Below are 25,578 nucleotides of genomic sequence, written 5' to 3'. Positions count from 1 at the left end.
GGGCAGTTTTTGGCCCTGGGTCCGATAGTAAGGGTTCTTCATTGTGATTGACCGAGAAGATGCATGATTTCTTTCCTCTGTCCAAGCGAGTGCCAATTTCTGAAAGATAGCGCTGTTCCGTGTTTGTGGTTTTCCACTAATGCCCAAGTCACAGAGCAGAAACTCTCATAGAGTCTGTGGTCATTTCTAAGTATAATGAACATAAGGTTTGTGGTCACTTCCAAACGAAATGAACATAAAAACAGTGGTCACTTGTAAGTGTAATGAACCTGCTTGCACATTCCACTCACTGCTGACTACAAACTCCTGGCCAAGTAATGAACTTAAAGCCATATAACATGTGTCTCTTTATTTCAGCATGCAGTTCAGCCAAACGGAAATCATATTTATCATGTCTATCCTCCTATGTTGGGGATTTCGTTATCTTGGATTGCTACTATCGGGGTGGTCTCCCATTTCCTACTCTCACCTGGACTGGGCCTAACAATCTATACAGAGAAACGACCAACACTCCACGTTTCACTATAAATCTCACAAAGGACGAGTTTGTGGATGAATGGAATACCATTTACAAGTGCATAGCCGGCCATCGCTATTTGAGTAGCTACTGCTATGTTGGACGGGGTGAGTGCAACGGCCTGCAGCCTTATCCAAAGATGGAATGGTTCCACTTTCAGCTGCATTTTTCCCAGCTCGTGGGAAACATTCAGAATTAGGGGGCCAGAGTAGAGAACGTGGAATCATAGAATGGTCAAAGCACAGAAATACCCATTTGAACCATCTTGTCTGTGCTGGTTCTCTGCAAGAGCAACTCATCTATACCTCAATCCCAGCCTTCCCCAGTGGCTTAATCTGACTGACTGCATTTTATACCTTCCTATATCCTGATTGTTAGAGCAACGTGTCCTGTTGTTTGTTAAACTAGTTCATCACAAGAAGAGGCCCAGCTGACACTGTTTACACATCCTCCCAGTCTTCGCTGACCTACATTGCATTCGGGTCGTGCAATACTTCGACTTTAACTTATTCTTCCTGACCTATGATCCTGGACGACCCCAGTCCTCCCTATCTAAGCGCCCTCCCCCATCCCGTGAACCCTTAAAGATTCCCCTGTCCATCCATTACTGGCTTTTTGCACAGTTCTGATCATTTTGGCCCCAGCATTTATGGCTGTGCCTTCAAGTGGTTATGGAACAAATTCAGCATTGACATCACGAAACTTGGCACTTCTCCATCTGCCCCTATAGCTTAAGAATCTGCTTCCAACCTGCCTCTTCAAAGATGATTTTACTCATTGGAGTGTCAGTTTGTGTCGGACATGACTCCTCTGAAGCACCCTGTGAAGTTTTCCTGATTAAAGGTGCTCTATAAATGCAATGTTTATCTGTTTGTTGCACATTCAGAGAAAAGGATGAATGTTTTATTTTCCATCGAAGTTGACGGCTAATATTGGTCTGATGGTGACCGTGTTCCTATTATTATATCGCTTTGCAGGATATGGAAGTTATATTGGAATAGCCTTCGGAGTTCTGGCACTACTGGTTGTTCTGTGCATCCTTCTAATATGTATTTGCACAAAATGCGATCAACGTAAGTTCCTAACCTTAACTGCTTTTCAGTTTTAATGTTGTTTGTTAACATTCTTTTTATTAATGTTCTTAGGTTATTGTTGCTATTTTCATTAGTATATTCTTTTGAAGCTCAATTTTTTTCAATCGAATTTATTTCTAGCGTCTTAGTGATCTATTGTTACTTCCTTCCTTATTAATGTGATACACCTACATATATACCTATATTCACACAGAGTGCCCTGCCCTCTGCAGGCAACTGTAACATAAACACACATTGCACCTTTCCAACTCCACACAATATGTACAGAACATTCTGAAAAAAACTCAGCAGGACTGACAACATATGTGGAGAGAGGACCAGAGTTAACACTTCGAGCCCGAGTGACTCTTCTTCAAAGCTCTGACGAAGGGTCATATGGACTCGGAGCTTTAACTCTGTTTTTCTCTCCACAAATGCTCTGAGACCTGCTGAGTATTTCCAGCGTTTTCTGTTTCTATTTCAGATCTCCAGCATCTGAAGTATTTTGCCTTTATCAACAAAATAGGTGACAGCCATTCACTGAAACATTCCCGCAGGCAATGTCTTGACCAATCAGAGTCAAGCTGCCTCTTTTGAGCTCAAACAAAGCTTGGAAGTTAATTGTAAATTGTCAGTTCATTGGTGCATTCTCCACAACATTGCCTCTACCATTCAGAGTTCTCTTGCCAACCAATCAGCACTCTCTCCTCGAGCGGTATAAATTGTTCCATTTACAATTTGGTGTTCTTGCAAAATGTCCTGATGCGTACATGACAAAAAGCATTGACAGAATGTTCGCCTTTCCAGCAACACTTAGGTTCTGCACTACCAAATGACTATTAATATATTTTTGCTGCGCTTTTGCAATTGAATCCTTGCTGGACCATTTCAGAGGGCATTTACATCGCCGTGTGTCAAGAGACACATGCCACATTCACATGAAACATTGCTTACCTAAAGGGCATTAATGAACCAGTTAGTTTTTTGCAACAGTCCAGTAATTTCACTTTCACCACTAGTGCTACTTGTATTTTTCACTCCTGCTTTACTTTATTAAGTGATTTTAAGTTCCCAGCTGCCAGTGGTGGGATAAATGAACTCATGTTGCTGGATCATTAGCAGAGGCCCTCTGATGAGTCCTGCAGTGACATCACAATTATAATACCGTACCGCATCAAAAATTCAAGCTGTTGCTTTGCTACATGTTTGTTCTTCCATGTCTTTAGTGAATATGTTGATTTGGATGAATTGTGTAATTTGGCTTTAAGTGATAAACATGGGAAAAGTTCTAAAGGGATTTATGCTTCGATTGTGAATGTGAAAGAGATGGAAATTTACCTCATTAGTAGCTGCCTTCCTATCCCAGAGTTGGGTTGGTCAGTGCTTGTGTGCAACTTTACAGAAGTATACGGTATGTTGAGAACAGAGGGGGAACCCTACTCACCCAGCTTATCTCCTTTACTTTTCAAAGTTCGTGAAAAGATTGCAAGACATCGAGGTAAATGTAGCACATCTCCTGTTACCACGACTGCTACAGGCTATGAGAACCCAACTTATGCCGGTGAACCCGCCGAGGAAGGGAAGACACCAGAATGAAATGAAAAAAAAACACAGGTTTCCTAACCTCAGAATTGAAGTGAATCACCAAGCAGCATTAGAGCAATGGCCTATTAATCCTAGTATTGCCATTACTGGAAAAAATACAGAAGGGAACATTCCGAATGATTGAGGGGATGGAGGGACTTGGTTAATGAGGAGCAATTGTGCAAGGTGGGTCGACTCTCAGTGGAACAGATAAGTGTGGGGTGGAGGTGGAGGGAGGAGGTGTGTGTGTTTAGGAATATAGATTTTCGTTTTGCTATGGAATGAACGCATATAACCCTCGACAAGCTCTCCCCCGTCATCCAGAACAGCAGAGCCTGTGGCCACGTGCTGGAAAAAGTTCATTTCAAACCTTTTTTTGCAGAAGCAATACTTCAGTGAGTGTGTGATCAGTGTATGCACCAAGCTCCCCAGAGAGACACTGTAAGCGTGTAGTACTGGTTAATTCAAATGAAAATTAAACAGATAGAAAATGATCTTTTGGAAAAGAGCATGTGGATCATTTGAGGTATGATATCTGGAAAAGCAGCATAGCTTGGTAACTTTGGGTCTTTGTTTACTGAAGCTCTTAAACACAAAGGTTTCGCTGCACTGGTTAATGTGTTCTGCTGTGGAGCAATTGACTGCGATGGCTAGTTAACAACCCCAGTATTATTGTTTCAGGACGATAGTAGATGCATGACATGGATCTAGATCTTTTTTCTCTAGCATTTCCAAAGTTCCTATGGTCATTGGCAGGGAGGCAGGCAGCTCAACAAACGGGTCATTGTGGGCCATGTCACCACTAGGTACCATTCCATAATTGGACTAAAACTAAGAAAATTCAACTCTTCAAGAGACTTCCAATTTCATGTTTCAAATTTTCCGAAAGTACAGCCTTGTCAATATTGGTTGGTGATTCACTTTGAGATGGAGATATTATGCTTCATGTGATTTCTTTTTTGTTTTTAGTCTTTGTTTCTTTGCTGCATCAGATTTAAATTTATCCCTCGAGTTAACTAATGCTGCAATCGGGCCTCATTTGGAGGGCAGAAAAATGCATTTATTACATTGAACATGTGATTCTATTTATCAGCCTTGCTGTTCATGATGATATATCTAATTAGCTTGTTTATATTGTTCCATAGATTAACATCCAGTCATGTAGCAATGACTTCCTGAAGTATGGGTTCAGAAGCTCCAATCTGCTTGCTTGCAGCTATCAGCTTCTCGGGCTCTGGCTGCTGAAAGCTTCCACCCAAGCACCCCTCCCCCCACCCCTCCCCCCTCCGCTTTCCCCCTCCCCATCCCCTTTCCTCCTCCGCTCCCTTTCCCCCTCCCCGTATCCTCCCTGAAATTCAAAGAGCAAAGTCACAGTGGCTCCAATATTGGTATCACTGAGCACCTCTTTCCTTTGACTCCCAATTCACATATTTCCTCGGCTTCTGTGCTTTATTGATGAACACCAACATGTGGAAGGTAATAGCAGAGTTAGGATGAATGATCCGGAGTGCTATGGCACTGATTTTACAACTGTAACTCTCTATGCAAATAGTCGGCACCATTTCTTACTGAACAGTTTGCATCTAGGTATTCTACAGAACTATTGCGTTGTTCAGTTGGGAGTGTTTTAGACCCTACTGCAAATCTTTGAGTTTGTAATCAAAATAAAAATCATGTTTGGACCATTGTTGCATGTTTGTGACTGTCAATTTACAGAAGAGATCAATACATAAAATTCTTCTCTTACCAAACTCTCAGAGATAAGCGCTCTATTCTTTTGCACTTAAATTCTATCCCTCTTTGCTTAACGACATATGTGATACCACTCGACAAAAGTATAATCCAATGATGAAGAAAGACTCTATGAGAATGATGCACCATCCGTGCCTCATTAGGGAAGTTACGGATGGTGTCATATTGGAAGAAAATGTCTCCAATGCTGGAAATATTAGTGGTGGGTGAAAAAATTGAGAACATTTTTTTTTAAATAGTAAAGGGGTGACTAAAAGCAATGAAAGGAGGAGGAGAAATTAAATTATCAGTAAAAAAGTAGGGACAAATATAAAAGCAGACAGCAGGGGCTTGTGTAATATGAAAAAAGAAAATAAGAGGCTAAAGTGAGCGTTGGAACCTTGGGGGGGCGAGGCTGGGAAATTAAAATGGGGAAAAAGGAATGCTTATCTGCCCTCATTATGGAACAACAAAACAGGCCATCAAGAGTAAAGCATATCTAGGGCAAACGGGAAGGAAGGAACTGAGAACAATCACAATCACTAGAGAAAAAGTATTGGGAAATCTAATGAGATGAGAGGCTGACATGTGCCTTGAACCTGACGAGGATTTTGAAAGAAGTAGCTGCAGACAAAGTGGATTCATTTTTTGCAATCTTTCAAAATTTCCTAGACTCTAGATAGGTCGCAGCAGAGTGGAAAGCCGCAAATATAAGATGTCCATTCAAGAAATGTGAGAGACAGAGAGCAGGAAACTGAAGGCCAGTTAGCCTAACAGCTGTTTTGCAAAATGCCACAATGCATTGTTAAAGAGTTTTCCCAATATATTGGGAAACTCACGTGCAGTCATGCCCAGTCAACATGGTATTTTGGAAGGGAAGTCGTGTTTGATTTGACAAACTAATTAGAGCCCTTTGATGGTGTAGCAAGCAGGGTGGTTAATTAAGAACCAGTCGGTGCAGTGTTTTCGGATTTCCAAAATGTCTTCGATACAGTGCTAAGTGAAAGCTTACTGCACACGGTAAGATCTTGGGGGTGAGACAGGAGCAGCGGTAGAGGGCTGGCGAACTAACTGGCAAAAGAGCCAGGATAAATGGGCCATTTTTAACTTGGGAAACTGTAACTAGTGGGATGCCAGGGGTTTCAGCACCGGGGCCTCAACTGTTTACAGTCTATGTTAGTGACTTGGATGAAGGGTTGGAATATACTATAGCGAGATTTGCTGACGACAGAAAGATAGGGAGGGGAGTTAGCTGTGAGCAGGAGAAAATAAGATTGTGCAAAGGGATATAGGTAGTTTAAATGAGCCGGCAAAAACTTGGCAGGTGTGCTATGCTGTGGGAACATGTGAACTGAAAAGTGTGGCTGGCACTTACATATTTTGCAACGTCCTCCCAGACCAACACACTGACTGTTCGTGATGTCCTATCTACTTGTTGCCATTAATTTGCAGGCGCTTCACCTCCAACTCATTGAGGGTTTGCATTGAAGTCTTCAAAAATGAAGTAACAACATCTCCTCGTTTCAGCTATCTATTGAGCTGCCATCTTATTCTGAAAGAGCTGGAAGAGCACAGTTTTTTTTAAAAATGAAGGGTTAACGACTTTGCAGACCTTTATTTAAAGTTTCAGATTTTTACATGCACTTTTCCAGAATTGATGAGTTGATGAACGTTTTCAGGAGTCTCTAAAATAGTTTGAAACTTTATCAAGGTCTTTATAAATCTTCCACAGAGTTCCTTGAAACCCTGCTCAACTATATAATCCCCACACTGAACTTGTGCCTGCACTGATCTCCTGCCCTTTTTGATTGAGGCTGTGTGATGCTCTGAAGATTTCCCCAGCGCTTATGTAGTAGCGCCCAACCGCCCAGAGAGGGGGGTGCTGTAACACTTTAATCACAAGGCTTGTGGAGGAGACAGGATCACAGGAATGAGCAAGTTTTAGCTAGTCCCGGCAGCAATGGAAAGTAAACCTGAGATTAACCATATTTTAACCAAAGGAATCTTGAACCTCAATCCCTGCATCGCCTTCAATAGTATGAAGCTGTGTCTAAAGTATCTGAAGAGTTGGAGAACAGGGAAGAGGTGGCTTCCGCACAGCATGTATTTAAATCCCTCCTGTTCCTTGTTGGCAGGAACATCAAATAGAAAATTTCACTGCTACGCTAACAGGTTTATTGCCTAGGCAAGCAAGGAGAAATACGCATCAGCAATTTTCAACTAGTCATGTTTTAGCTAGGAATACCATTCCGTTTTTAGAGATAATAGCTGGTTGTACTCGTGTTTAATATAGAGTGAAGTGCTCTATGAAAGGAGGTGACAATCGATTCGGGTAATGGTCTGGGGACCTGCGTTCGAATCCCACCACGGCGGATGGTGAAATTGAATTCAGTGATTAAATTTAAAAAAAAACAACTGGAATTAAAAGACTGACCATGACCACGAAACCATTGCCGTGAAGAACCGTGTTCGCCGCTAATGTCCTTCAGGGAAGGAAGTCTGCCGTCCTCACCTGGTCTTGTCTACATGTGACTCCAGGCTCACAGCAATGTGGCTGACTCTTGGAGATGCCCTTTGAACAAGGGCAATTAGGGTTGGGCAATAAATGCTGGCCTCGTCAGTGATGCCCACATGTCATGAACGAACAAAATTAAATTGGATGGGGTGTGTTATAAAAGAGGACAAATGAGACGCTGCTTAAACAAATTGAATTTGCTGCCTAAAGACTAGGGTTTATGGAAAGATTCTGACAGCCTTTTGCCTGCATGTTCACAATCGAACTTGACTGTTCACTCAAAGTGTTGCTTTCACTTTATACTTCACATAATTTTCACGCGGTGCTTGATGACTTGTGCTTTCTTTTGTTCCGTCACCCCATTTTCTCAGTCTGTAGTACATCGATTGATCTTCCAGCTTTAATTGCTGTGAAAAGGGAGGAGATGAGTACAAAATCTGCAAATGATGCTCAGCTTGTGTGAAATTCAATTAAACTGGAGTGACCTGGGGTGGATGGAAAGCGCTCAAATATAAGCGATTATCATGGTCATGTTCCAATACGGGTAACCCAGAGGCAATGAGTTCAAACCACACAATAGTGGGTTTCCATATTTAATTCAAGGACTTGGTAGTTTGCCGGCACCAGACAAAATGGAAGTTCTGGAAATTCGATCAAAGTGTTGGAAATGTCCTCATGATTGAGGACGTTGCCTCATTGGACCTTGGCCATAGCTTCCAGGGCTGTGGGTCAAACTCTGGGAAATGGGATTGGTGTTGTCAGGTGTTTGTTGGCCGGGGCGGACAAGAAGGGCCGAATGGCTTCCCTCTGTGCTGTAAACGTCTATGAGCCTACATTGAGGAATATCATCAACATCAAGGTTGACCATTCAAACTTCTTTAAGATAAATTCGACTAACCATTAATGGCTGCTTTTGTCCCTGTCTAATTGTTTTAGTAATTTGTTACTCGAAAGCTGAAATTTACCTCTCGAACCACATTACCTTGCATATTATCATTATTAAAAAAAAATCATGGTTAATCTTTGTTACATCCGTTGCTCATATTAAACTTAATCGACTAAAGTTTGCCCACTTTTGCAACTTCTAACTCCCATCTGATCTATTCACTGTCTCTCCTGGCCTGGTGCAAACCTGGACATTTAAGTCACCCCACCTTCATTTATAAATATAGCAAATGTTGAGATCCAAGAACAGATGACTGCAAACGTAATCCCTTGCATCCCGGCATTCAGCACACCCATCCCCTATAGGGGGACGCAATGGCGTAGAAGTATTGTCGCTGGACTAGTAATTCAGGCACCCAGCGTTAATGCTCTGAGGGACACAGGCGATTAAATAATTAAAATTCTGGTGGTGTACCAGCTAATGCGGCTGGCTGACTAATGCACCTTAAGGTAGGGGACCTGCTATCCTGGTCTGGCCAACATGTGGCTCCAGGCTTATATAGCAATAAATGCAAATTTAAAAAAAAAACTTGTCTCTCTCCCATCTAGTTCCCAAACAGTTGTTTACTATTCAAGTCAGCAGCCAGTCACCAATCTTGTGCAACATGTCCGTTGCTCATATGTAACTGTGTAACTGCCATCAGGTTCTCGGAAGAAGTGGCAATAACTGAAACTTTTCCAGTAACATTAGAAGAAAATCATATCATTACCGTATATGAGTCTCGATCCGGAGACTTCCCAACTGCTTTCTGTAATTGTAGTTATATGAGAAACACATGAATATATAAACACTTCACCATTACACACGACATCAAGAGTGTACTTGAATGTGAAATTTGGATATAAAAGTCTGACCAAAAATGAAAAACAAATCGACAGCCCGAGCCTGCCTGCAGCATATTTGTCGTAATATTTCCCCATATCTCAGAACTTTCACAATTCTCTTGATGCTGCTGCTTTCATTTATTTCGCAATGTTTTTGTGAGGAAAATAACAGACTCTAAATGTTGCATCTCAAAATATAGACGGAGAAAATTCTCTTGGGGGATAGGACAATACAAGTTGTATCTCATGGGCTGTCGCTTATATATTCTGTCTGAGAATCAGTTCCTTTGACTTCCATAACCTTAGCGTACCCTTCAAGCGAGTTCCTATCCTAGTATACAAGACTGATTTCTGTTGCCTAGCTCACAATTGAATTATATTATTGACCGTTTGCTTCATTATTCCAATTTTTTGCAAAAAGAAGCTTTATTCATAAAAAACCGGAAATAACATTACATAACATTTCAACTTAGCCACTAAGGAACGTGCAATGGTGTTCGAATTTTCTGCAAATGTCATGTTGCACTCTGAGGTGGTTCAATCCAATTGTGATACATGTAACATTCACAGCTTACATTCAATGTTAGTCACACAGCCCGAGGAAGCCTATATAATTCCTAACCCCTCTAGGCACTGTGTCTGCAAGGTATTAAACAGCGGCCTTTCCCCATTACGCCTCTGCGGCGGTTGCACCAATCTTCAGTGTGCCCCTCAGCCCGTAGTCCTGGACTCTGGAATGTGCCAGTCTGCAACACTCGGTCCAGTGCAACTATTTGCACTGGAAGACCAACAAGTCTCGGCCTCCATATACCCCAAAATGAAAAAAACAAAAGCAATCCGCGATTCAGTCTGTGTGAAATCTCTTAACTACGACTGGTGTACAGGAGGCAGATAGAATCATGTACTCCATAAGAAGTGTACCAACCTCAGCGTTATCTGTGCTCTGAACGTTTTCGTACGACGGTCCGGCGGACCTGGCCCCATGGGTTGTCCAAAAGGTTTTTGGAGAGAATTTCGAAATAGGCGGTTAATTTCCCATGATATGTTCTGTCTGAGATTCAGTTACTTTGACTTCCATAAGCTTAGCGTGCCGGTTAACTTCATTTCCGGAATGTGGGCGTGGCTGGCTGGCTAGGCCGGCATCTTTTGCCAGTCCCTAGTTGGCTCGCGAGGCCACGTCAGAGAGCAGATTTATGAGTGATGGGGACTGCAGACACATCTAGGCCTGAAGAGGCAATAAATGCAGGCTTCATCCCGTAATGGGCATTTGTAAACCTCGAGGGCTTTTACCCAACAGTTTCAGTAATTATTTTTACTGATGTCAGTGCTTTATTTTCAGATTTAAGAGCGTAGATATGAATCAAAAGCAGCAGATCACGACTTTATAGAATATTAAAAGCAGAGTTATTAAAGCAGAGAGAGTTGTAAATGAACTACTTTACATACCGTTTCCTGGTGAAGCCACTCTTATATTATTTTGTTGTGATCCACCTTTTGCCCTAAATGAATATTACACAACAGTCTTGTAGATTTCTCAGCAAAATGTTTCATCTTGTAACTTACATTCACTGAATACGTAACCAATACGTAACCATTCATAACCAAGGCAAGCATTCGATTTATCAATGCCCTCAGAATATTACTGAATTATTAATGAAAAACCCCTAGATTTTGGTGACTGGAAATAAAAGGTCGTGAATACAGAAACAGGTGTTTCTAAAAAAAAAAAATTGATATTCGCAAACCAGAGTTCAAACATATTGCTGAGGCTAAATGCATTAAGTAATGTTGACAAGTGGCTTAGAACTGTATATACATTATGCACAATTCACTGCTAGTATTGCGGATGTTTCTGTTTATTTAGTGATGACAAACATGCCCGCTACCATTTCAGGTTATTACTTTACAGAGTCAAAGTCAGGCAATTACTGTTAACCTATTAATGCAGAATAAAATTTCATATTATAGGTTTATACGTATACACCTATTATATACAGTTACAATACTGTACCACTTATCTATTGAACAGTCTTAAAGCTAACACAACATAATGTAAAGCCAGGCATTTGAAAATAGCACAAAGAGAAAAATCGTGAAGTGCTCATAATTGATAACCATGTTAGAATATTAATCATGTTAAAATTTCCTGCACCCAATAGAAGTGCGTTGGAACAATGGTAATGACATTTCAAATATATCCTATCTTAAACTGGCTGCATGTAAGATAAAAGTGCTTCTGTTCACTTAATGCTTAAATCTTAAGCCTAATACAATATGTATTGCCCCCATTTGTTCCAATCACTTTTCTAAAATTTAGAGTACCACTACTATATTTTGGTTGGACTAACTTCAATACAAAACGTTCCTCAGCTTGAAAGAAAGGTGCTTCGTATTAGTAAATAGGTAACATAAATGAATGTCAAGAAGGAGAAAGCACTTACAAATAATGAAAACTCAATTTCAAAGAAATATAAGCAAGTAGAATGTGGAAACAAAGGGAGACAGAACATCTGATTTCCAGCACTTCACCATTTTTCTGTTTGTGCTATTTGCAAATGCTTCACTTTACATTATGTTTGTGCCAGCTTCAAGGCTGTTTAATAGAAAAGTGACACAGTATTGTAACTACTGACACAATTAGGCAAATAAGATATAAGATCTGAAAAACTGATGCAATTTTAAAATGTTAAATCAAATTTTAGCTGTTGCCTATGAACGACTTTAGTGACCATAATGACGCAAATAGGTGATTTTCTTAGTGATGGGAATGAATGAGTAAGGCAAACAGATATGACACCCAATAAAATTGTACACAATGCTATTATTTTCTCCTATTATTCACTGTTGCTCAGTCAACCTGTCAGAGCAGACCAACGTTTTAGCAATTTACTATCTTAAGCACAGTGCTGGCATTGATCTGCACGACTATCTGCTCCCACTGGTTCCACATTGTCTATATGAAGTGCCTCAAGGACCCCTGTGAGAACAGAATATGTCTGTTCCTCTCCTCGTGTACTAAGACCACCAACACTGCATCAGAGGACCTTCGTGCCTGCTGTCTGACATGTTGTGCCATCCTCGTATCTTTGCCAGTCAAAGTCACTTCTGCAATTAATTCGAGTACGTGCTGTCATTGAACTGCACCTCTACTTTAAGGGGTACAGTCTGCACTTAATTAGCACTTTCATTAACACAAGCTGGCTTGAATTAGTGCATGCACTTGGGCCCCATGTTGGACATGTAACCACTCAAAAGCAAGTTCAGTGCTTGGCTGCATGCTGTAATCATGTAAATTAAAAGGCAGCTCAAGGCTTGCATTGGAAGAAGCTGGTGTCGGTTGATTGCGCATTGTGATCTCTCTGTACATTGCTGCACTTATCCAGATTCTAGGTCACTCTGCTTAAAAGACCTTTGTTATCATCCTATTAAGTGTATGTTCCTAGGCTTAACAGGGTCATAGGAACAGGATCATTCATTCACTGTTCAGTTAATCAGTTAGAGCATAACTGTTATTTTCAGTGTGGGGTTGACCGGCCGTCGGCAAAACGCTGACGGCCCCGTTAACTGCCCTTGAATTGCACCTTTTTTTTCTGGAAATTGTCTGTGTGGCTGTTTGGGATGGGCAGCCAGGTTAATTTGAGCCCCGCTTTCGGTAAAGTTACCCGATGGCGGTACATGGTTGGGGAGACTCCACCCACCCCGCCCGCCCCACCCCCTCCCCGCTCCCCACCACCGCCCCTCCCCCCACCAACCCCACCACCCCGACCCCCAACTCTACATAACCACCCCCGTCGGCAAAACGCTGACGGCCCCGTTAACTGCCCTTGAATTGCACCTTTTTTTTCTGGAAATTGTCTGTGTGGCTGTTTGGGATGGGCAGCCAGGTTAATTTGAGCCCCGCTTTCGGTAAAGTTACCCGATGGCGGTACATGGTTGGGGAGACTCCACCCACCCCGCCCGCCCCACCCCCTCCCCGCTCCCCACCACCGCCCCTCCCCCCACCAACCCCACCACCCCGACCCCCAACTCTACATAACCACACCCCCCCCACCCGCCTCCCGGGGAGCAGTAAAATTCATCCCATATCGTACAAATTGTAACATTTAGAACATGAAATAGAAATTAATTCTGCAAATAATCTGTTTAATTTCAGGGTGCCACTTCTATATGGTATTATTAACAAGTTGTTCATAAAATTTGATGATAGTAGACTTACCTGCTTATTTTCTTCCTGATACCCCATATAGTTATCCCAATGATTACAGCAAAAATTATGATCACTATGCCTATTATAATTCCGACAGAGGAGATGTTTTCTTTGTTAGTTATTTCTGTAAGAAAATAATGAACACTATGACCTTATATTAGAATAACATGAAATAAGGAGTACATATTGATCTTGCTCTAGAATTTTATTCCTTTAATTTTAAGAATTAGAAAGGGTGAATAACTCCCACATAGACAAAGGATGCGATCAACTCATTCACAGAATTATACAGTGCAGAAGAGGACCTTTGGCCCATCGAATCCCCACCGACAGGTGAGCAACACCTGACCTACCTATCTAATCCCATTTACCAGCACTTGGCCCATAGCCTTGAATGTTATGAAGTGCCAAGTGCTCATTCAGGGACTTTTTATAGGATGTGAGGCCATCCGTCTCCAGTACCCTCCCATTCCAGACTGTCACCTTACTCTAGGTAAATTAATTTTTCTAATTAAAATTAATAAGTAGGCTCAGCAGGTTTTACATATACCAATAAAATATTAGCACCACCAAGTTTGACATACATGGCCATTAAAGCAGAAATCACATTTAACTGAGTTAGGGGTTCATGTAATGCATCACAATTTAAGACACCTAAAGGGGATATTGTAAGAAATAACGTGAAATAATATGGGGAAATGGGGAGGAACTCCACGGCAATTAATCTGCAGCTCTTCTGCAGTTAAAATGCTAATAATGGCTAGCTAACGCTTTGCCTTCTCCTTGTCCGGAATTCATGACTGAAGAACAATGAGTGAAATGTTTGCTCTTCAAATTAGACCCATCCCTATACAAGGATCTCCATTGCCGAGGTTGTGGTAGGAAAGACGTTTGACTGCCCAGTGCAAATAACGGAATGCTTGTCTTTCAAATCTCGCCTACGAAAACTTGATGCATGTACAGAAATTTGCAATTTTGCCTGTGGCATTGAGATTCTTGTTCCTTTGTCTCTGGGTTGATATTTTGAAATTGAGGATGAAGACCCTTCCAAATAATTGCCAGTAGAACACGCTTCAATGGACATGAAAATTGAATGACTTTGTATAGCTCTCGCTGAACTGCTTTGTCACTTATATCCCTAGGCAACCAGTTGAATAACTACCCCCATGTCTTGGTTAATTATACAGAGGAAAGAATGGGCTATGTTGATGGGATTAGATGAAGGCGGATGGGAGGTTGTAAGTGCATGAGCATGTTCGGCCAAATGTTATAATGTTACACTGTAAACGTGTTGTAAATACTTTGTCACATACTTCAGGTGATTACGCTATGATGGAAAGCTGTTATACATCTGTATAGTGCATTGTATTAAGTAATATATAGTGTGCCATGTTCATGCATTCATGGGAAATGCACTAATGTGAAGCTGGCAGGAGCAGTTGAGAGGGCAATTAATTTAACACAGGACATCCTAGGCCTTGTCAATAGGGGCATAGAGTACAAATAAAATGATGCTTACTTAAAGTTGTACAGGACAATGGGTCGGCATCACCTATAGTATTGCTTTGAAGACAATGCAGAAAACGAATTCTGAAAATGACTACAGGGATGAGGAATATCAGTTACATGCATAGGTTGAATAGGTTGGGGCAGTTTTGCTTAAGAAGAGAAGATTGAGAGATTTGATAAAGGTACTCAAAAACATGATGGGCCTGGACAGAGTAGATGGAGAATAAAACACTTTCAATAGTGGAAGGGTCGAGAAAAAAAGGCATAGATTTGAGCTAATTGGCAATAAAAGCAATGAACCCATGAGGAGGAAAGTTTTCACACTGCAAGTGGTTAAGGTCTGGAATTCACTCCCTGAGAGTATGGTTGTGGCATGTTCTAGAGGTAATTGCATTATTATCTGAAAAGGAAGAATGCACAGGGCTACAGGCAGGCGGCCAGGGAGTGGTATTAGGTAATTGGCAACTTTGGAGAGCCCCCGCAGACACCTGAAAGACCCCTTTCTGTGCTGTAACCATTATAGTGTGGATCTAGGATTCCCAGCAGATTTGATGCTCCAACCACTGAAGAGTAGCAATCACAATATTAAGAGAATGCTGGTCCAGCTTTATAGCCAAAACAATATCGGACAAGATGAATAAATACTTCTCTAAATGGCAAAATGCTCTAGTCAGACCATTCTTTGAGCACTTCTGCAGTTCTGAAAACTTGAGACACAGGGGAATTTTAAAGTGTGAAAGACAGAGTAGGGATAATCCACGATTATTATGAGGCTGACCCATAATAAGGACAAAGAAAAAAACTCGCCTTCAGGTTTAAAATGGATCTAAGAGGCGAGCTTACTGGATTAGAAAAATAGTGCATTGTATTGGAAAAAAGTCCAGAAAATGTAATCTAGTAAAAGGCAACAGGAGGAAGGGTTAAATTATAAAAAAGCACATTGAGAAGGAACATCAGGGATGTATTTGCTACTTAAATTGAACAACGTGCAGGAGTCCCACAAAGAGCAGTAAAGGACAAAATTTAGATGTGACATCGCACATAACCAGCGATTAGTTCTGAGGCCAAGTAGTTAAGGGGAGAAAGAGAACGAGGGAGAAAAAAAAGATACAGTGGAGGTGTGTGGAGAGGGGAATAGGTAAGTAGTGCACACTTTAACGGAGAGACATTGTTCATAAATGGCATTAAAAAACTGTAATTTAGCTGAGTCATTTGAAACAAAATCGGTCAAAGTCGCGCGAGTTTTGTTGTTCTTTTACATTTTCTACCTGCTGTCACTTGGTGATATGCTAAGTCAAAAATATTGAAACCAAGAGCAATGTGCTATTCAATACAATGCATTATTCAATACGACGAATAATGTTACATTCTTGAGAGGTTTCTACTGGGTGCTTCTAATGAAGTAGTTAGCTTGATCTGTCTCCATCAGACAAAAGATAGAGTTGGGAAGTGGATTAAACAAGAACATAATGAGATCAATTACTCGTTTCGTATTAAAGAACTTGATTTTTGCCGAAAAATAATCTTTTTTATCGAAGCTTTTGCTCCTACATTTAGGAAAATTTACAAGAAAACATCAACTTCAGGGGAAGTGACATATTTATAATGTATGAGAAGGGAGTGCAGATTGGTTGGCAAGTGGACTTTGATTGGTAGGAGCGTTGCAATGGAGAATGCAAGGGTTTATGGTGACTGGAAGATAACTGCCAAGCATTGTTTGAAATTTAAACCAAGCAGATTAACTCTGATTGGTCAAGATATTCCCCTGAGGAATGAGTCAGCAAATGGCTGTCACTTAATTTGATTAATTGGAACAGGTGCATTATGTGTGCACGTTTTTTATGCCTGCAAAGTGCAGGACCCTGTGTGTTAGAATACGTAGCTTCCAGTACACGTAACTGCACCAGACACTGAGCTTGACTGACAGTCTTAAATTGGTTGCCAGCGTAATTCTTAGCACATTGAAGATTGTTTATCTAGTGATGTCCAATCACGGAATGACATCCAATACTGTGTATTGGGTTTTGCAAGCGTGGGCTGCTTGGATACATCTGTATCTTGCCCAGTGACTGAGTGTGGCAACAAGTGGCCCGAGCGAATCTGGAATCAGGGGGGAATCTCCCCGCTTGTTGGAGTCATACCTAGCAGAAAGGAAGATGGTTGTGGTTGTTGGAGGTCAGTCATCTCAGTTCCAGGACATCACTACAAGTGTTCCTTAGGGTAGTGTCCTAGGCCCAACCATCTTCGGGGGCTTCATCAATGACCTTCCTTCCATCATAATGATTATTGCACAACATTCAGCATCATTCATGACTCCTCAGAAACTGAATCAGCCCATGTCCAAATGAGCATGTCCTGGACAATATTCAGGTCTGGGCTGAGAGTAGCAAGTAAAATTTGCACCATACAAGTGTCGGACAAGGACCATCTCCAACAAGACCGAAGGTAGCCATTGCCCTTGACATTCAATGGCAATATCATCGCTGAATACCCCACTGTCAACATCCTGGGGTTACCAGTGACCAGAAACTGAACTGAACTAGCCACCTAAATACTGTGGCTGCAAGAGCAGGTCAGAGACTAAGAATCCTGCTGTGATTAACTCACCTTCTCATTCCCCAAAGCCTGCCCACCATCTATAAAGCCAGGAGTGTGATGGTATATTCTCCGCTAGCTTGGATGAGTGCAGCTCCACCAGCACTCAAGAGACTTGACAATATCCAGGGCAAAGCAACCCGCTTGATTGGCACCCCTTCCACAAACATTCACTCCCTCCACTGCTGACGAACAGTGGTTGCAGTGTGTTTCATCTACAAGGTGCACTTCAGCAACTCAGCAAGCCTTCTTACACGGCACCTTCCAAACACCTGACTGCTGCCATCTCGAAGGGCAAGGGCAGCAGACACTTGGTAACCCCACCACATGGAAGTTCCCATCCAAGTCACTCACCATCCTGACTTGGAAATATATCAACCGTTGCTTCACTGTCGCTGGGTCAAAATCCTGGAACTCCCTCCCTAACATCACTCGGAGGATACCTACACCACAGGAACTGCAGTGGTTCAGGAAGGCAGCTCGCCACGACCTTCTGAAAGGCAATTAGGGATGGGCAATAAATGCTGGCCCAGCCAGCGAAGCCATCATTCCGTAAATGATTTTTTAAAAAAATGGCTAATGAAACTGAATGGTTTTTTTTGAACAACGAAGGGTATAAAAGGGGATGATGTTACAGAGCTTCGTGGCACTCACACTTTCTTGGTTTTCGCTGCTTCAGCACAGTTCTCTGTTCTTACTACTCCGATCTTATGGCCCCATCACTATTCCGAACACTTGCCCTGTTCCACAGTCTTTGTCGCTGTGCTCTAACCGACTGCAATCTCCACACTGAACCCTATCCCCCATCGCACCCGTGTCATCAGAGGCGTGCCCCACTCCCATCAGCAGTTCCATCCCTCACGTCCCTCCTTGTCCACTCCCAGGGCCTCTCACTTATATGCCCCCTCGCTCCTATCATGATTCCCCTCCCCCACTCCTATCACCTGCTTCCTCCCCAATACCAGTCACCATTGCCTCCCCCACTCCCAGGTCACTCCCCCACTGCTACCACCCGTCTACTCCCCAATGCTATTACCTGTTTCCTCTCTCCACCCCTATAATCATTTCCATTCCCAGTCCGATTACCTGTCCTTTCGCCACTCCAATCCTTTGAGCTTCCTGCCAGCAGGAAACCGATGGAAAACTGCTGAAAACAGGGAAGAATCCTGATTCAAGATGGAGACTCAATCTAGAGGACGCATGTGTCGCAACAACATCGGTTGCAGAGAATTGGATTGGCGTGGTTCAGGGAGATGTTTAGGCCCGGCCCACAGCCAGCTCCGTGCACTCACAGTGACCAGTTCATAAACAAGCCTCTTCCCATTAAAGGGAGTTCGTCTTGTCAACTCAGCCAAGTACACTCAGCCCAAGCTGAGGGAGACTGCCAATGTAATCAGACTGCATCGACAAATTTCCCAGGGCCAAGATTGATGTACACAAGCTCCTAGCCGCATCCAAATGCATTGATGTCAATACGTATTCGAGGTCCTCGGGCTCACGCGGTGAGAAATGATGGGCCACTTACCAAGGACATGCAGAGTGATGGTTGCTGTTGTTTCTCCGCCCACATCTGGAGTCAGGCTAACAGTGTAGTCTCCACTGTCCGAAACTGCCACTGACTGCAGCAGGAGTGATCCGTTAGGGAGGACTATGTTGGCCCGCCATCTGTAGTCATCATTTCTATCAACAGTTGTAGCGATCCACCAGGCGATCATCTTTCCTGTGAAATTCCAGCTCCCGCTCTTCACCCGGGCTGAAGGATTCACTGAGAATAGAGCATTTCCTCCGACGGTCACATTAATCCATTTGTTTTCTATTAGGAGAGTAAAATCCCTGGGCTCAGCTGAGGAAAGAAACCCACACTGAGAAAAGTGGTCAAACTCGACACAATACATACTTTCCTGAAATAACAACGACGTAATCTCCTCATCTTTCTCTGACAAACTCTTGCTCTCTTACTTCTCCAGTCACTGAAGAAAATGAAATAAGAAAGAGGTCCTCAACCACAGATGTCCATGAACAAGCAGCCACCGAGGTAAGCGCCAGTCTCCCATCCCAAGAAAACCGCGCCACCTCCCCACCTCTCTCTGTTCAATACGCTACTAAAAACCTCCATCTTTGCCCAAGGTTTAGTCACGTGACCTAATATGCTCGGGGTCAAATTTTCTTCAATCACAGGACATGAAGTGACTGTTCGTTAGGTTAAAGTAGCTCTAAAGAAAAGTGCAGCACAGAGGAATCTGGGTTTCTTGTGCATGAAACACAGAAAGTTAGCGTGTAGGTGCAGCCAGTAATTAAGAAGGCTAGTGAATTTTGGCCTGTATCGCTAGGGGGGTTGAAGCTTAAAAGTAGCAAAGCCTTGCTACAACTGCAACGGGTGTTGGTGAGGCCGCATGTGGAGTACGGTGTACAGTTTTGGTCTCCGTATTTAAGGAAGGACATATTGGCATGGGAGGCTATTCAAAAAAGATACTAGACTGATTCCTGGGATGAAGGGGTTGATTTATCAAGAACAGCTAAACAGTTTAGGCCTTTATTCACTAGAGTTTAGAAGAATGAGGGGTGGTCTTTTTGAAACAAGATTTCAAGGTGGCTTGACAGGGTAGATGTTGAGAAGATAATTCCACTAGTGGGGGAATCTCAGGTTAGGGGGCATAGTGACAAAATAAGGGGACACTCATTTAAAACTGAGATGCGCAGGAATTTCAGCTCTCAGAGGGTAGTGAATGCTTGGAATTTTCACCCCAGAAAGTTGAAGAGGCAAGATCGCTGAAAGTATTTAAAGAGGAGTTAGATCGATTGTTGAAAAACCGGGGAGCTGAGAGCTACGAGGAGCTGGCATGAAGAAGGAATTGACACCTGGGTTGGATCATCTATTGTTTTATTGAAAGGGGGAGGGGGCGGTTTCGGGGCCCTAATGCACTCCTTCTATTTATTTTTCTTCTGTTTATACATGAATGTAAGTTGCTGTTGCTCTGTTAAATGGCTCTTTGTAAATGAAAGAATGACTGTAAAACACGGGGCGCGGGGCGGGGGGTGCTGGGAGAGGGGTGTGGAAATTCATCCTGACTCGGCACCACAAACACTCTGCGATTACATTGCTCACTCTCCACTGCCACCACCTGTCCCCCCTACCCTCACTCTGACCACACGCTTCCCCAACCGCACCGACCACTTATTTCTCCCACTCCGACCGCTTAACCTCTCCGTCACTCCGATCACCTGTCCTTCCCCCACTCCGAGAACTTATCCGCTCCCCGTTCGGATCATTTGATGCCCTTGAAAGGAGGAAACTGATGGAAAACGGGTGACAGCGGGGAAAGGAGACGATTCAAGATGCAGAGGTAAAAGCAAAGAACTGCGGATGCTGGAAATCCAAATCAAAAACAGAAACAGAAATACCTGGAAAAACCCAGCAGGTCTGGCAGCAGACCCTTTGTTGAAGGGTCATGAGGACTCGAAACGTCAACTGTGCTCTTCTCCGGCGATGCTGCCAGACTTGCTGAGTTTTTCGAGGTATTTCTGTTTCTGTTTTGATTCAAGATGCCGATTTCATTCAGAATCAGATGTGGCAGCAACATCGGGTGCACAGATCTGGGTGGATGAGGCCCAGGCCGATGTTTATGCTCGGCTTCCGAGATCCCACAGCGAACATTTCATGAGCAACCCTCATCCCATCAAACCAATTGTCTCATCAGTGCAGCCAACTGTGTCCTTCGTATCTGACGCCATCACAACGTGCCATAAACATTGACACATTTCTCCAATGACGCCACCAGACAAACACGCCACCGCGCCTTTTGCCATCACCGCGCATGTATTCAAGCACAACCCACATCCCATAAGAGGTCTGTCCTGTCAACGGAACTAAGTATACTCCGCGCATACCCCGGCTATCTCCAACGTCATGAGGGTGCGCTGGCACGTTTCCCCATGCCTGGTTTGATGACCTCATGCATAAACGCCATCAAGCATCTTGACGTCCCCTCGCAAGCGCAGACCGAAAAATGTCACTTACCGAGTATCTGTAGAGTGAACTGTGCTGTAGTTGAAAAACCCACATATGATTCCATTCTAATGGAGTAGTTTCCACTGTCCAAAGGTGTCACTGACTGCAGTAGGGGTGATGCGCTAGGGAGCAATAACTTAATCCTACCTTTGTAATTAGAATCTGCATCTAATACTGGACCGACCCACTGAACTATATGTTTCATCCCGAATTGCCAGTTCCCAAACATTGCCTCAACTGACCGCTGCACTGAAAATAATGCGTTTCCTCCGAAGGTCACGTTAATATGCCTGTTTCCTGTCAGGGTACTGAAATCCTGGGGCTCAGCTGTGGAAAGAAAAAGCAGACTGTGAAAAGTGGCGAAACTCGACACAACTTATACTTTTGGAGGATGATAATAACAGCATTTCCTGATTTTCTCTGACAATATCTTGCTGTCCTGTTTTTCCAGTCACTAAAAGAACTGATATGAGAAAGTGATCCTCACCCACAGATATCAATAAGCAAACGGCGACCGCGGTAAGTGTCAAGCTCCCCATCCTGAGAGAACTGCGCCAGTCCCTGTTACACTCCGTGACTGATCCGCTCTTCCTGGTGTACAAAGCAGATCAGTTCAATCATTTACTGAAGCGGCAAAGCTGATTGGAACGATTGTTGACCACCTGACTAAAAACGTATTCCACTGAATACGAAATGTTAGACCTTATACAAATTATTGAAAATGTGCAGAGACGTCGGGTTCATTTTGTCTTCTGGAATAAAATTCCTCAGGGTTCGTTTGTAAAAAAAAAAACATCATGTCCGTGGCGTGAGCGTCGCTGGCTAGGCCAGCATTTATTACCCATTCCTGATTGAAGAGATGATGGTGACCTGCCTTCTTGAACCGCTCCAGTTCCTGTGGCGTCGGTGCACCTACTGGTGCTGTTAGCGGGGGCGGGGGAGGTGGTGGGGGGGTGGGGGGTGGGGGGGCGGTGAAGGAACGGCCGATCTATTTCAGAGACAGGATGATGAGTGACTTGGAGGGGAACTTCCAGGTGGCGGTGTTCCCTTCTATCTGCTGCACTTGTCCTTCTAGATGGCAATGGTCCTGGGTTTGGAAGATGATGCCAAAGGAGCCTTGGTGAGCTTCTGCAGTGCATCTTTTGGATGGTATACATTGCTTCCACTGTGGGCCGGTGGTGGAGGGAGTGAATGTTTGTGGAATCAAGTGGGCTGCTTTGCCCTGGATGGTATCAAGTTTCTTGAGTGTTGCTGGAGCTGCACGCATCCAGGCAAGTGCAGTGAACGCAGATTCAATGGTGAGTTTCAATTGGGAGTTGAATCAACATTGGTCAAGAAACAATTGCAGGGAGCGAAGGTTTCAATGGCAGGTGCTAACTGGAAAGTACAGTAGAATATTTGATCTAAGCTTTCATTGCATAACATGTGGATTGCTCATGGTGCGGCATACCAGAGGTGCAGTGTTCAGGTGAAGCAAGCTTAGTATAAAACAGGAATAGACACGGCAAGACATACAGATAATTCACTCTCTGTGTCCATCTTCTGCATAAATTTCCTCCCCTATTTAAAAAAAAAGGTCTCCTTTGGAAATGGATGCTTTCCCTAGCACTCCATCTCTCAAAAACCATATTCAGTTTTGTCACTCTTCTCGTCACACTTTTGTATCCATGCTCTACCATTACAAATCCCCAATGCCTCATTAACAATGCATGCACGGGAAACACGCCGAATCATTGGCGGCTGCCCTCGGATTTGCCCGTCATGCCGTGAACTCAGAGCCTCCTCGCTCTGGGTGCCATGTTTAAAGCGTACCAGAGAGTATCCGACTTCGTTCATGCCTACAGACCAGGACTGCTCCAGGTGACAGGTAGCCCCGAAAGCAACGAAGACATCAGCCCCCAAATTTGTTGACCCCTCGCTAGGCCGCCTGCTGGGTGCATTGGAAGCCCGCCGCAAAGGCTTCTGGCCCCGCTCTGGACTACAGCAACCACCAAGCTAACCAATCCATCATGGGAGAGAGTGGCAGTGGTGGTGAGTGCCAACACCCTCCAAATGAGGTCAGCCAGAGGATGAATAATCTCTTCCATTCCGCCTGGGTAACTCATTCTTCTCATCACTCTCGACTCACACACTCACAAACCCATCACACATCCACAGAGTTCGCACTCACTGCCAGCTCAAGGGACGTTATCACTCACTCTTTCACAGCAGTCTCATCTCCACTGCCCATCGTGTCCTCATGCCACCAATGGCACCATGGACACATTCCACAAGGGCCAGGCTACCTACTCATCCAGCTTGGCAGGCAATTTGCTTACAGTCTCTCCATCAGTCTCCATGCAGGATAAAAGAGAGACTGGGGGAGGCATGCCCGAGCTGAAGGCCCTCATGGCCTTTGAAAATAGAACCATCCAGCTGGCTGGTGAGTATGTGGATTATTTCTGTGCAGATCGTGAGGCTGGTGATTCTCACCCAAGTGATGATCCTGCACAGTGAGTGATATCACCTGTTTCACGGTCCACTGCCATGGACTACTTATCTCTCTTTCCTCTCGCAGGCACATCCAGGAAGCAACCAAGGTTGGCCACGTGCTTGGTCATCGACTCCAGCCTCGAGGACGACTCAGAAGAGGGAAAAACAAACACACCATTGGAATGCCCATCACAGCGCTCACCCACACCCTCCACCAGCGCAGAACTACACACCTCAATAGGACCCAGTTCTAAATGGGCCTCAAAGTCACAATCTGATCAGCCCATCGCATTGTCTAATCTGCAGCAGGAAGGGGTAAGAAAATCCAAGGGCTCTGGCACACAGTGGAGTTCTGGCGGCCAGGGATCTGCTGAGTCCGAGTCAGATGATGAGCCTCTCGACTTGGTTCTACAGTTGCTGGATCTGCAAATGCAGGCTCGGGAACACCAGGAAGGGATGTCTGCTGCATTCTTCAGGTTGCAAGACACAATGCAGGAGTCCACCCGCCTTCAGCCTGCATCAATAGCGCCAAATGCCAATGCACCAAAGTCAACACTGGTTGGATGGTATCCTCCATGGAGACCGTTCTCCAGGACATTCACCCTGTATGGCTGTATGAGCTGCACCCCATCGCTGTGGCACTTTCTGGCATCCATCAGTGTCAAGTCTAGAGGGGGCGGGGCGGCTTGAACACATTCCCGCTGCTCTTTCCTGTCAAGGAGTTAGCCAGGGGTCCTCAGTGACACAGGCGCCGTGGTGACCGCAGGAAAGTCCAGCCCAAACAAATCTCTTCTTCTTATGACTCCAAGAGAAGCTGCTCCAAAGCCTGTAGACGGTTCCACTTCCACACAGCAGGATCCCGAGAGCAGGCAGGGGCCCTCCAGGGGCCCTGCACGGACAGGGCATAGCAGTCAGCAGCCTGCCTCCACCTCCGCTGTGAATGTCGGGAGAGCACCAAGGCAATGTCACAGGGGTGGGGAGCTTAAGAAGATGCAGTTGCATAGCGTGGGCACCAGTGTTTATCACTTGTACATAATGTTCACGGTTGTAAATAAGCTCCCAAGAATGTCTCCTTGTCTATAGCTCTTAGTTGTGATGAGCAGTGGTCATGAAATTCAAATTTGAACCCTTGGTTCCTGCACAAGATGAAGGCAAGCATCTCAGTCCAGGGCCTCTTCCCGGTGCAGTGTGTAACCTTCAGATCAAGGCAATGGCCTGGCTTCACACTCACTAGGCATGTTAGTGATGCTCGCACCTTGATGTGACTTGTCATTGCTGCTAGAATGTCATGGGCAGGCAGCACAGAGTTCTGTGCTTTTCTCGGTGTGCTATAAGCACCTTTGAGATGAGGTTGCCCAGCACCACCCCCCACCCCCCAACCCCCATCTCTGCCATCTCTTCAGGATCTGTATCGAATGATGGTGTAGCCCTGAAGAGATAGGATTAGGTGCTGTTAACGTATCACCACTGCATTTCTATGGTAAAAGCCTGATCATAGAGTGCAAATGAGCTGCTCTCATCCAAACAGGAATTAGGCATTCACAGATGCATTGTTTAGATCCATGGAGTGTATGCACTGCTTGTCACCATTATCAC

At 44.0% G+C, this 25,578-nt stretch overlaps 1 protein-coding gene across 1 annotated transcript; it reads right to left on the bottom strand.

Annotated features, from left to right (window-relative positions):
* Nucleotides 1-6,326: 6,326 nt before the first annotated feature.
* Nucleotides 6,327-21,748, bottom strand: LOC121271099. Its single transcript, XM_041176849.1, has 8 exons — nt 21,520-21,748; nt 19,027-19,344; nt 13,407-13,521; nt 10,637-10,689; nt 10,116-10,415; nt 9,076-9,114; nt 7,724-7,827; nt 6,327-6,466 (listed from the first exon to the last, which is right to left on the bottom strand). The coding sequence occupies exons 1-5, from the start codon at nt 21,737-21,739 to the stop codon at nt 10,369-10,371; spliced, it is 753 nt and encodes a 250-aa protein (XP_041032783.1). The 5' UTR covers nt 21,740-21,748; the 3' UTR covers nt 6,327-6,466; nt 7,724-7,827; nt 9,076-9,114; nt 10,116-10,368.
* Between the last annotated feature and the right edge of the window lie 3,830 nt (nt 21,749-25,578).

This window comes from Carcharodon carcharias, chromosome 29 (genome assembly GCF_017639515.1).
Source record: "Carcharodon carcharias isolate sCarCar2 chromosome 29, sCarCar2.pri, whole genome shotgun sequence".
In the NCBI taxonomy this organism is placed as follows: domain Eukaryota; kingdom Metazoa; phylum Chordata; class Chondrichthyes; order Lamniformes; family Lamnidae; genus Carcharodon; species Carcharodon carcharias.
This window is presented reverse-complemented; position numbering and strand designations above follow the sequence as displayed.

Coding starts and splice junctions, on each gene's coding strand:
- LOC121271099 (XM_041176849.1), bottom strand. CDS start 21,739: ATGTTTGGGAACTGGCAATTCGGGATGAAACATATAGTTCAGTGGGTC. Junction 13,522..19,026: donor CATCACTCTGCATGTCCTTG/GTAAGTGGCCCA, acceptor ATTTTCTTACAG/AAATAACTAACAAAGAAAAC. Junction 10,690..13,406: donor ATCAGGAAGAAAATAAGCAG/GTAAGTCTACTA, acceptor ATATTCATTTAG/GGCAAAAGGTGGATCACAAC.